The 13396-nt window shown below is 39.8% G+C and overlaps 1 protein-coding gene across 2 annotated transcripts; it reads right to left on the bottom strand.

Moving 5' to 3' along the window:
- Window positions 1–9809: 9809 nt before the first annotated feature.
- Window positions 9810–12738, bottom strand: tbxta (T-box transcription factor Ta). Of its 2 annotated transcripts, XM_027157409.2 has the most exons (9): window positions 12600–12738; window positions 12349–12509; window positions 11889–12153; window positions 11611–11745; window positions 11455–11516; window positions 11286–11347; window positions 11034–11207; window positions 10759–10882; window positions 9810–10652 (listed from the first exon to the last, which is right to left on the bottom strand). In XM_027157409.2, exons 2-9 carry the CDS (start codon window positions 12369–12371, stop codon window positions 10388–10390), a joined length of 1110 nt encoding a protein of 369 aa, XP_027013210.1. In that variant the 5' UTR covers window positions 12372–12509; window positions 12600–12738; the 3' UTR covers window positions 9810–10387. The 2 variants fall into 2 exon arrangements, with proteins under 2 accessions (XP_027013210.1, XP_027013209.1); XM_027157408.2 differs by having other exon boundaries at window positions 12349–12695.
- Window positions 12739–13396: the final 658 nt, after the last annotated feature.

Below are 13396 nucleotides of genomic sequence, written 5' to 3'. Positions count from 1 at the left end.
CAAAATGGCCGTCCGAAAACTGTTTGGTATCGTTTGACTCAGCATGCCTTAAGGAGTCTAACAACACTCCATTCATGATTTTAGACTAAATGTTGCATTAGTTATAAGCGAAAATAGCTGTTTTTAAAATCTTGTGACCACTAGGTGGCGCTGTCACTAAATGTTGCATGCACCCTCAGGTCATGACTATAATGACATTTACCAAGTTTCGTGTCGCCACGCATAAATTTTGCGAAGATACGTCCTCACGTCCGTTTTGGCATGCTCGCCACCATGTATGTTGCCACAGTATACAAGAAGGCATTGGTCTATCAAAAAACTTTTGATAACTTTTTGTCTCGGGTGTCTCTAGATGCTAGATACCAAAGGACATGCAAATTGGACAAACGGTCTAGGAGGAGTTCGAAAAAGTAAGTATTACGGAAAATTCAAAATGGCGGAAAGGTATTCATGACAGAAATGATGTCATATGGTGCATTCGAATCGGCATGAGCAAACGATCCAAAATATGCAAGAACTGTGTCTCTAGGCCTTACCAGTCAGCAGTTATGAACATGAACATAGATGGATGTTTGGACTGTTGGTGGCGCTAAAGGGTTTGAGCTAGACACACCAAAGTTGCTAGAAAAACTTCTAAGACTTGCCTCAACATGTGTGCCAAATTACATAACTTTCCTACATACGGTTCTATGGGCTGCCATTGACTTCAATGGAAGAAGAGGAAGAATAATAATAATAAATATAGCTGCAAGCAGCCATTCCGGGGTCAAGCCGATCACATGCGCTCAGAACATGTCGCTGATGAACCATACCAAGTTTCGTAGCGATATGGCATTGTTTTTAAAATCTTGTCACCACTAAGTGGCGCTGTCACGAAACGTTGCATGCACCCTCAGGTCATGACTATAATGACATATATCAAGTTTCGTGTCGACACGCATAAGTTTTGCGAAGATACAGCCTCACGTCTGTTTTGGCGTGCTCGCCACCACACAAAATGGCCGTCCGAAAACCGTTTGGTATCGTTTGACTCAACATGCCTCAAGAAGTCTAACAACACATCCTTCATGATTTTAGACTCACGTTTGCAGTAGTTATAAGCAAAAATAGCTGTTTTTATAATCTCGTGGCCACTAGGTGGCGCTGTCACGAAACGTTGCATGCACCCTCAGGTCATGACTATAATGACATATACCAAGTTTCGTGTCGACACGCATAAGTTTTGCAAAGATACAGCCTCTTGTCTGTTTTGGCGTGCTCGCCACCATGTATGTTGCGACGGTTTGGTATCGTTTGACTCAGCATGCCTCAAGGAGTCTAACAACACCTCCTTCATGAATTTAGACTAAAGTTTGCAGTAGATATAAGCGAAAATAGCTGTTTTTAAAATCTCGTGGCCACTAGGTGGCGCTGTCACGAAACGTTGCATGCACCCTCAGGTCATGACTCTAATGACATTTACCAAGTGGTCATGACTATAATGACATATACCAAGTTTCATGTCGACACGCATAAGTTTTGCGAACATTCAGCCTCATGTCTGTTTTGGCGTGCTCGCCGCCATGTAAGTTGCGACGGTTTGGTATCGTTTAACTCAGCATGCCTCAAGGAGTCTAATGACACCTCCTTCATGATTTTGGACTAAAATTTGCAGTAGTTATAAGAGAAAATAGCTGTTTTTAAAATCTCGTGGCCACTAGGTGGCGCTGTCACAAAACGTTGCATACACCTTCAGGTCATGACTATAATGACATATACCAAGTTTTGTGTCGACACGCATAAGTTTTGCGAAGATACGGCCTCATGTCGGTTTTGGCGTGCTCACCATCACACAAAATGGCCGTCTGAAAACCATTTGGTATCCTTTGACTCGGCATGCCTCACGGAGTCTAAAAACACCTACTTAATGATTTTAGACTCACGTTTGCAGTAGTTATAAGCAAAAAGTGCTGTTTTTAAAATCTCGTGGCCACTAGGTGGCGCTGTCACGAAACGTTGCATACACCTTCAGGTCATGACTATAATGACATACACCAAGTTTCGTGTCAACACGCATAAGTTTTTCGAAGATACAGCCTCACGTCTGTTTTGGCGTGCTCACCACCACACAAAATGGCCGTCCGAAAACCGTTTGGTATCGTTTGAGTCGGCATGCCTCAAGGAGTCTAACAACAATCCCTGCATGATGTTAGACTCAAGTTTGCAGTAGTTACAAGCGAAAATAGCTGTTTTTAAAATCTCGTGGCCACTAGGTGGCGCTGTCACGAAACGTTGCAAACACCCTCAGGTCATGACTATAATGACATATACCAAGTTTTGTTTCGACACGCATAAGTTTTGCGAAGATACAGCCTCACGTCTGTTTTGGCGTGCTCGCCACCATGTATGTTGCCACGCTATACGAGAAGGCATTGGTGTATCAAAAAGCTTTTGATAACTTTTTGTCTAGGGTGTCTCTAGATGCTAGATACCAAAGGACATGCAAATCAGACAAACGGTCTAGGAGGAGTTTGACAAAGTATGTATTACGGAAAATTCAAAATGGCGGAAAGGTATTCATGACAGAAATGATGTCATGTGGTACATTCGATTCGGCATGAGCAAAGGATCCACAATATGCAAAAACTGTGTCTCTAGGCCTTACGAATCAGCAGTTATGAACATGAACATAATTGGATGTTTGAACTGTTGGTGGCGCTAAAGGTTTTGAGCTTGACACACCAAAGTTGCTATAGTAACTTCTAAGACTGGCCTCTACATGTTTACCAAATTACATAACTTTCCTACATACGGTCCTATGGACTGCCATTGACTTCAATGGAAGAAGAGGAATAATAATAATAATAATAATAATAAGAAGAAGAAGAAGAAGAAGAAGAAGAAGAAGAAGAAGAAGAAGAAGAAAACCGACAATAACAATAGGTGTCTACGCCCCTTCGGGGCTTGACCCCTAATAATAATAATAATAATAAGAAGAAAACCGACAATAACAATAGGTGTCTACGCCCCTTCGGGGCTTGACCCCTAATAAGAAAACCGACAATAACAATAGGTGTCTATGCCCCTTCGGGGCTTGACCCCTAAATATAGCTGCAAGCAGCCATTCCGGGGTCAAGCCAATCATATGCGCTCAGAACATGTCGCTGATGAACCATACCAAGTTTCATAGCGATATGGCAATGTTTTTAATATCTCGTTGCCACTAGATGGCGCTGTCACGAAATGTTGCATGCACCCTCAGGTCATGACTATACTGACATATACCAGGTGTCGTGTTGACATGCATAAGTTTTGCAAAGATACAGCCTCACGTCTCTTTTGGCATGCTCGCCACCATGTATGTTGCCATGGTTTGGTATCGTTTGACTCGGCATGCCTCGAGTAGTCTAACAACACCTCCTTCATGATTTTAGACTAAGGTTTGCAGTAGTTATAAGCGAAAATAGCTGATTTTAAAATCTCGTTGCCACTAGGTGGCGCTGTCACGAAACGTTGCATGCACCCTCAGGTCATGACTATAATGACATATACCAAGTTTCATGTCGACACGCATAAGTTTTGCGAAGATACAGCCTCACGTCTGTTTTGGCGTGCTCACCACCACACAAAATGGCCATCCGAAAACCGTTTGGTTTCATTTGACTCAGCATACCTCAAGGAGTCTAACAACACTCCCTGCATGATGTTAGACTCAAGTTTGCAGTAGTTATAAGTGAAAATAGCTATTTTTCAAATCTTGTGGCCACTAGGTGGCGCTGTCACGAAACGTTGCATGCGCCCTCAGGTCATGACTATAATGACATATAGCAAGTTTCATGTCGACACGCATAAGTTTTGCGAAGATACGTCCTCAGGTCCGTTTTGGCGTGCTCGCCACCATGTATGTTGCCACGGTATACGAGAAGGCATTGGTCTATCAAAAAGCTTTTGATAACTTTTTGTCTCGGGTGTCTCTAGATGCTAGATACCAAAGGACATGCAAATCGGACAAACGGTCTAGGAGGAGTTCGAAAAATTAGGTTTTACGGAAAATTCAAAATGGCGGAAAGGTATTCATGACAGAAATTATGTCATATGGTGCATTCGAATCGGCATGAGCAAAAGATCCAAAATATTCAAGAACTTTGTCTCTAGGCCTTACGAGTCAGCAGTTATGAACATGAACATAATTGGATTTTGGACTGTTGGTGGCACTAAAGGGTTTGAGCTAGACACACCAAAGTTGCTAGAGTAACTTCGAAGACTGGCCTCTACATGTGTGCCAAATTACATAACTTTCCTACCTACGGTTCTATGGGCTGCATTTGACTTCAATGGAAGAAGAGGAAGAATAATAATAATAATAATAATAAGAAAACCGACAATAACAATAGGTGTCTACGCCCCTTCGGGGCTTGACCCCTAAATATAGCTGCAAGCAGCAATACCGGGGTCAAGCTGATCACATGCGCTCAAAACATGTCGCTGATGAACCATAACAAGTTTCGTAGCAATATGGCACTGTTTTTAAAATCTTGTGACCACTAGGTGGCGCTGTCACGAAATGTTGCATGCACCCTCAGGTCATGACTAATAATAATAATAATAGTAATAATAATAATAATAGTAATAATAATAAGAAGAAGAAGAAGAACAAGAACAAGAAGAAGAAGACGGTTCTATGGGCTGCGATTGACTTCAATGGAAGAAGAGGAATTATAATAATAATAATAATAATAATAATAATAATAATAAGAAGAAGAAGAAGAAGAAGAAGAAGAAGAAGAAGAAGAAGAAGAAGAAGAAGAAGAAGAAGAAGAAGAAGAAGAAGAAAACCGACAATAACAATAGGTGTCTACGCCCCTTCGGGGCTTGACCCCTAATAAAATCCAAGTTTAAAGGTTTTGAGAATGTTCAACATCCGTAAATATTTTATTGTTTATATTTGTTTTGTTTTCTTTAGGAATCCTGCAAGCACTTTATTTTTCATTGATATTAAGCAGATATAATTCTTTTGTTCAGATCAAAATGTTAGGACACTGCATGCTACAATTGTAAACTGAAACTGTGAAGCTTTAAAGGCAGGGTCGAAAAATATATATATGGTCTGTTTATAACAGCTAACATTTAATACATTTAATTTAACACATTTAATACATTTAAGAAATCCTGCAAGCACTTTATTTTTCCCCCTTTATTCATACTGCACATAAAGTGGTTCAATCATATTGAATGTTACAGGGGCTAATTAATGCAAATGCAGTTCCCACTGTGTTCTGTTTAAATAAGAATTTTTTTTTTTGCTAAGGTTTGCATATGGTGGTGTTCTTGACAGCTTCCCTAAAACTTTATCCTATAATTAAAATAAGAAATATCCCAATATATCACCTTGCTTACAATATCGTAATGTATCGCAACATATCGTATCGCAACCCCGTATCGTGATACGTATCATATCGCCAGATTCTTGCCAATACACAGCCCTAGTCGAAAGTCTTGTCAGGGCATGATTAATAACATGAAAATAACTAACAAAAAAAAGTAATATATCACTTACTACTAATAAACCTGATAATAAATTGTTACCTTGCCGTTAATCATCAGTTATGTCCTACTTTTAGATTTTTTTTAATTCAAAATCATCGATTTGACTTTGAGAATGATCTCGGCTCCACACCTCAAACCCCTGTGACTTTATAGTGCAGAAATGATCTTTCTAGCACGTCAGGGTTCTACTGATGTTGAGCACACTTTTTTTTATTCCTTGGGAAAGGGAAAAATAAACTAGTTTGTTGCTAATAGTATTGGTGTTTATGGTTCCAGTTTCGGCCAGTTTGGGCCAGCGTGAACACAAGGCATGGTTTCCTCAGCTGAGAGCAATGTCTCACCCAGGTATGAGAATTTCTTCATTAATGAAAGCACACAGACATCAGAGGGCAAGGTGGGTTTGTGTATGTGGACATGGGAGGAGCGCGAAAGATCGGTAAACAGAGTGCTTCTCGGTGATGGGCCGAACCAGACTTGAGGACTTGTTTTTGGCAACGAGGTTCAGTAAATCACCCAGGGTTCATAGGAGCGTGGCTGAAATGGTGCAGATGATCAAACAGTCATCACTGGGTCTAGATGGAGTTGTGTCTCTGCCACCACAAAACACTTTATAACCTGTACTGTCTACCAAACATCTACAATTCTACACTGAACAACATGATTCAGCAACCCAGGACTTTATCCTGACTGAGTGGATTTCTTATCACTCCATCATAGACCGTTTTAGAGAAGACTGCTCAATTTGAACCACCCATTTTTAGAAACGAATGGATTTTACTCAAAAAAAAAAAGTTCCCCACTGAATCTTTGTTTTTAACATTTTGTAGCATAAACATTTCCAACTCAACAAAACACATCAGGTTACAATTATACAGATACAACTGTTATCTAAAAATATCATAAAATTGGGACCAAACATATAATCACAACTGCTCTGACCAAACAGGAAGCGTACAGTAACTAAATTCACCAATCTTTACCCCTGGGATGAGCAGAAATGCAGCTCAGTGTCTCAGAACGCACAACATGACAAAGCAGTAGTCCATATTGAGTTACACTACAGACTGAAGCTAGGGATGTTGCATATGCTACCATATTGTGACCCCAGACTTGTAACTCTAACCCCCAGCCCTGACTCTACCCTTTTGTTAATCGTAATTAATTGCCGGCGACCCGGGTTTGATTCCTAGGCAGGGATCTAGTCCTGCACTAAAAGAGTTAATGCTTAGTACTGGTCTCAAGCCTGGATAAAACGGACAATCAAAAAAAACTATCATATTAGTAATTATTTTTATTCCCTTCTCATCAGATTTAAAAAGCCATTTCAATTCCTAATTTGAAAGATTAAGTCATTAGTCCATTTCAGGTACATGGATCTACTTTCCTATAAAAGTAGATGGGGCCTTCAGAAGGTATCAGAATATTCAGATTTCTGTTTGTAGATGTTTATCAAATACCAGTTGGGAGTGTTTGAGCTGCTTAAAGAAGGTAGAGGATGAGTTTAGACTTCCTGCTGACTCCATAGTACTTCTTCAGTGTTTATGTTACAAATGATGAAGATACTGTGTGTGATTAGAAACACAGACCTCCCAGAGCTGAACCCTATACAGTGTCACCCAGATGAGGATGAGGTTCACTTCTGAGTTTGGTTCCTTTCAAGGTTTCTTCCTCATATCATCTCAAGGAGAATTTCCTCAACACCTAAGCACCACCTCATACTTGATCGTTAGAAATAAATGTTAGAGATAAATATTAATTTAATTTTAAACTTTATTTTTGTGTGATAAAAATAAATTGAATTAAATGAATAAATGGTCGGCTGTATATTTGTATATTGACTTCTGGGGTTTTCATTCTGTCTGCCAGCATTCAATACAAAATGAGCAATAATATTCCATATTCCATAAGTACAGGCTGGAGGGAAATGTCTGTTCACTCTGCCACAGTTCACACTGTTAATAATATCAGTCATTTTTGTTCTGCCTTCTTTTCCCAGAGAGACCTCCTGTTCACACAGCTTCCCTGTCCCAGATGTCTGTCATGTTGTTTCTTCAGCTCTGTTTGCCTGTGGCTCTTCAACCCTGTGGGCTTCATTTGCACCCTTGTGTGGACTCCTCAATCACAGACTCTGAGCTGTATCCACTGAAGCACTGACAGCACCGTCCCTCACACACACTACTGCAACATGGAAACTTATAGAATGCCTTAAACCTGAGCTCTACCCTGTGGTCTAATGTTCATTACACACTTCACTGTCATTCAGAACATCAGCAGCAATGAAAGGTTCTTTGTATACCTTGTCTAGGGTCTTGGAGATTCTCTCTCTCTCTCTCTCTCTCTCTCTCTCTCTCTCTCTCTCTCTCTCTATATATATATATATATATATATATATATATATATATATATATATATATATATATATATATATATATATATACACACACATACATACATACAGTATATATCACATGCATTGTGTGTGTGTGGGTGTGCGCCCGTAAAAGAAAAAAAGGCTCAATAAGCATCATTGACATTAAAATTGCATTTGACGTGACATGACGTGACATACGGCTCAGAATTTGTTCTCAGCATTTAACCCATCAAAAGTGCACACACAGCAGTGAACACACACCCGGAGCAGTGGGCAGCCATTTATGCTGCGGCGCCCGGGGAGCAGTTGGGGGGTTTTCTAAAGCTTTAGTAAATTAAAGTCTGTCTTTTGCTTTACTTTTACTTTTGATCTTTGATGCTATTTGATGAAGATTAATATATATATTTTTTTCCAGAATCACACCGAGCTGTAAATTCTAGCAAAGTGGTGTGAAAAAGGCCTGTCGTGTAAGGCTTGGAGCTCTTATCCAGCACTCTGTCTGTACTACCTGCAGCGTCGCTTCTTCACATCTAACGGATTTCACTCGACACAGCCGTAATGTCTTAGTGCTGATTTTGTGCACACAGAAAGCCACAGTCCCTTTTCTGGATTTCTCAATTTACAGAGATGATCATGTGAAGTATTTCAACATGTAAACAAACCTGTATTTCTAGAGAAATGCAATATTCAAATATAATAGAAGTAATGATGATAAGAAATATTGAGAATTCTGAAGTCGTATAATTTAACATCGTTATCAAAAAACAGCAAAAATACTTTTTTTTAGGTCACGTGATAATATTTGCAATTGCACTTATAATTGGTAATAATTGTATCTGACATAAATGTAAAAAAACTACTTTGTATTTGTGATATAAATTATATAACAAATAAATATATATCTCTTATGAATATATATGAATCTTCTATAGACTCAGAAGCACCTCAACTGCATAGAGAAGGATCTTTGTCCAAAACATTGTTTCTCTATGACACTAATAAATATCTTCATCTTCATCTTTAAACTTTTTATATAAATTATTCATATTTTTTCTTTTATTGTGACCAAAAACTCTCCTTTGCATGAGCTGCCTGTTTAAAGGCTCTACAGAATCAGCTTATTGTGGTTCAACTCAAAACATGTCATCAAACTTCTCCAAAGGAGTCATTTGGGCTTCAGAGCCAAGCTTCAAATCACTCTTTAGTCAGGTATGGCCATGAAGTCATCCAGGCCATGAAGCAGCGAAACATCACAATGCTGTCACACTACTATTATATTAGCACAATGTTCTTATTGTGGAAAGTATGTTTGCTTTACGCCGTCTTCCAAAATGTTCCACTTTTGACTCATCGGACAGCAGAACATTACAGTTTTGAGGGTCATCAAGGTGAGACCTAATCTGATGTGTGCAAGGCTTGAAGTTTCTTGTGTTTCCTGGACCAGTGTCAGTGTGCTCTTGGAGGAATACTGGTAAGAAGAGCAGATCTGCGACTCCTACTGTAGCTCCACGGAGGTACGGAGACTTAAACACGGCTTTGGAAACCTCTCTTCCAGAATACACTTCACTAGTGTAGTGATACCTTTCAGTAACTTCACAATGCTGGAAAGCTGAATGAACATCATTGGTGTGTTTAATCTAATTGGATAGATGATGTATATAGTTTATATATTATAGTGATTTTATATCTGTGAACCAAGATAATACACAGATATAAAGATAGCGATGTAAACTGGGGTAAGCAATGAATTGTCGGTTACATTTGTAAATTCTAAGGCTTTTCTATTACTTTTTCACACAGGGCCAGTTTGTGAATTAAGAACTGCATTGTGTTTATTGACGTGTGTGTGTGTGTGTGTGTGTGTGTACATATTTAGAACTGTGTAGAAAAAGAAAAAATGAAGAGCCAGGTATTTGAGAAAACAAAAAATTAATTTAATATTAAAAAGACATAAATAAATCTTACAGCAAACAAGTACAAACAGATAGGTATGTACAAGGCACTTCTGTGTGTAAGGTACAGGACATACCCTTGTATATTAGCAGAAAGGATAAAAGACATGTTTCTGTCTTCTTCACGAGTACATCAACACTTTCTGAATATTTTAGATTTATATTCTATATGACCAACCATGAGCATTGACATTAACTTAAATTTATTTACAGACATTTACATTTATTCAGTCAACAACAACATTTGGTCTTATTAATCTTATAGTTCCAGGAGCTCCGTCATTGGTCCCAAATGACAGTAAAGTTTCTATTATTTCTATAAAATAATTACCGTTTTTAAGAACAATATATTTGGGTCATGTATTTATTTTAGCATTCTAAAATGAGAAAGTAATTTCCCCAAACTGCAAAACATCTCTCTCTCTCTTCTGGATCTTCTAACCTGCATTAGAACAACCCGTTAATCACCATTCGGAGATCTTAATCCTATCCTATCTCTAGAACATCAAGAGCAAGTCTCTTGAGCCCCAGTCAGTTCTCAGTAGCTCTGTGCTACAGGTGCCCAGGAAGCTGTAAGTCTGGCAATGGAGGTTTCAAACTGGGCATCGGCCACTCCCGCCTCGGTCATGCTTGGATCGTACATGGACGACGGAGAAGAGACGGGTAGAGAAGAGGTCAGACCTGAGTAAGACACGGAGGAACCTCGCAGGAACTGAGAGGTTAGACCCCCAGCAATGGAGCCTGAGGCCGAGCCAGACGGTGTGAGGGCTGTCCCTGCCACAGACCATAAGCTGGGGTACTGGCTGTGAACACACAAGAGGATACAGGTCTTAGCTGATCACTAAGTAAAAGTTATGTGATTAAAATGAGTCTAAAAAGGAAACTGGAAGTCTGTATTTGTGGACTGACCTTGTGTTGGAGGTGGTGTTGGTGGTATGAGTGAGCGTGCCCATTCCACTAGAATTAGGGATTTGCAAGGTTGACCAATTATCATGGGCTGGAATACCCCCTGAAGAGCTGTCCATGTAATTGTCTAGAAGTATCATAAAAGATTGTCAGCACTTTATCCAGAGAAATTATAAATCACATCTAGAATTTAAACCACAGGAAACCTTAAACTAACTATTACTCTCTTTAGTACTGAAACTCGTTCACTTCACTTTATAGGGTATGAATAAACTTACTGTTGTTAGTGTTGCGATGAGGGTAATGGCTTGGGTAAGGAGATGCTCGGTGGCTCCGCAGGCTGGAATATCTCTCACAATAAGAGCTGGAGGAGTGACCTGGTGACTGAGTGAACTGTGGTGGGCTATTGCTGGGACAGATGGGGCCATTACTGGGCAAAAACCAGCCACCAACTGTAAGGGTAGAAAGTTAAGTCATGACGAATTCTTGTACTGAATAGATTTGGGTGTATTACTGATAAGAGTACTTACTCTGTGAGTAGCCAGACTGCTGATTGTCACTGCTTTGATCTTGGGACTCCCGGTGGTCACTCCTGAGAGCGTGAAGAAAAATACTAAATGAGGAGTTCTATTTTCATGTCATATTCGAGTACTACAGCTATTAAGAGTTACAGCTCATCTCGCTTTAATATACACACACCTCTCTTTAGCATCCAAGAAGGCCTTAGCAAACGGGTTGTGTTTGATCTTCAGTGCTGTAATCTGAAGAAGGAAACAATGATGCATTAAGAAACAAAGAATACAGAGCACAGAGGAAGATTTCTTTAGTTGGGAAAACTAGGGTTGTGCTATATACCTCTTCGTTTTGGTAGGCAGTCACTGCTATGAACTGAGTCTCTGGGAAAGACTGGCTGCTGATCATTTTCTGGATGCCGCCCACCTTCACGATGTGGATCCTCGGCTCATACTTGTGCAGAGAGTTCAGCATGATCTACAGAAAGGTGAGGAGACTCAAATGTAAGGTCATGTAGCTATGATAAAACAAATATGAAGATATCACAGGGTCAAGTATCACAAGTCAGATAAATAAATCACCAAGCCATCTTTAAAAAGGGAATTGGGGCTGGGCCTCACCTGTCCTCCTCCATTGAGTTTGTTGGACAGTTTGACTTTGCTGAAGGAGACCGGTGCTTTCATCCAGTGGGCTCCAAAGTTGGGTGAATCTGGGTGGATGTACACACAGCTGGGGCTCTGAGGCTCAGGCTTTCCGCCCGGTACCCACTCTCCGTTCACATACTTCCAGCGGTTATTATCTGCAGCCACAAAGTCCAGCAGCACCGAATACATAGCATTGGGGTCCAGACCGCTAACACTGGCCCTCAGAACAGGGAACATCCGTCTGGAAACACAACAAAACACACACCGACACTGAAACACACACAACTTTACAACTTCACAAACACTAAGAAATGTTCTCTTTTTTGTGAGTCAGTTTTTATAATACTAGGCTAAGGTTAATAACACAAGTCTAAAGTTAAGGTTCACATCCCAACAAACATGTTTGTTTGCTCTGTCGAACAAAAGTTGTACTGACCTTCCAGTCTTTGTGACAATCATTTCATTAGTTAACTCTTTAAATTTGCTCCACAGCTCTGCGTCCTCCAGGGTGAGTTTAATGTCCCTCTCGGACGTGTCTCCTTTTTCAGTCCCTTTGTGAAACTCGCTCTCCACTGCGCTCAGGAGATGCTCCAGTCTCTGGTCGGGAGTGGAACAACTCATAGTCATTGTAGGGCAAACAACACAAGCAAATACACCAACAGCACAAAAAAAAAAACCCGGCTCTACTTTGTAATAAGTGCCTGTACTACGGTACTGAGCTCGAATCCCGGCGCTTTGACAGCAAACTTCTGCTTTATTTACGCACTGAAGCGCAATTTAAAAGGCCACCGGAGACCGCATGCTGTTCCAGTGGGTGGGGCATAATCACAGAGGCCACGCCCCCGATTCTTAACAATGGCCTAAATGTTTACAAGCTTATTTACTACTGGACAGGATTTCACCTATACACACACACACACACACACACACACACACACACACACACACAGACACACACATATATATATATATATATAAAACGTATTTATATATACACACACACAAATATATATAACGGATATATGTATAATTATTTTTATCATCACATGTGGTTAGTTCATGATTGGTGGCTCTGCCTTTCTCATTAACTAGTCTTACAGCTTCACAGTGAGATAAAATCATAAGTTTTTTTCTTTTTAAAAAAAAACATTCCTATTTTCATAATGGTTTGTAAATGGGTTTCAATTCAAATCAAACAGATCACGACGCTTTACAGTCGACTGTGAGAAGGAAAACTTCCTGAGATGAAATAAACAACAGCACTTCAGACTGCAAGCTGTCCTCATCCTGGGTCTAACACTGGGTTAGTATAGAAATATATATTATATATATATATAAATAAAGCAAAATAAATCAAATAGACTACAGACTTAAGCAAGGATCCGTGTGTTTATTCTTCACTCCGAACATCAGGGACGTTTTTCACAATTTTTCAGCTTTCTTTTTTTTATTTCAAGACTCCAGATCCATCGCCTTAAAATGCA

Source organism: Tachysurus fulvidraco, chromosome 7 (genome assembly GCF_022655615.1).
Source record: "Tachysurus fulvidraco isolate hzauxx_2018 chromosome 7, HZAU_PFXX_2.0, whole genome shotgun sequence".
Taxonomy (NCBI): domain Eukaryota; kingdom Metazoa; phylum Chordata; class Actinopteri; order Siluriformes; family Bagridae; genus Tachysurus; species Tachysurus fulvidraco.
Note: the sequence above shows the minus strand (reverse complement) of the source record. Positions and strands in the feature narration are given on the sequence as shown.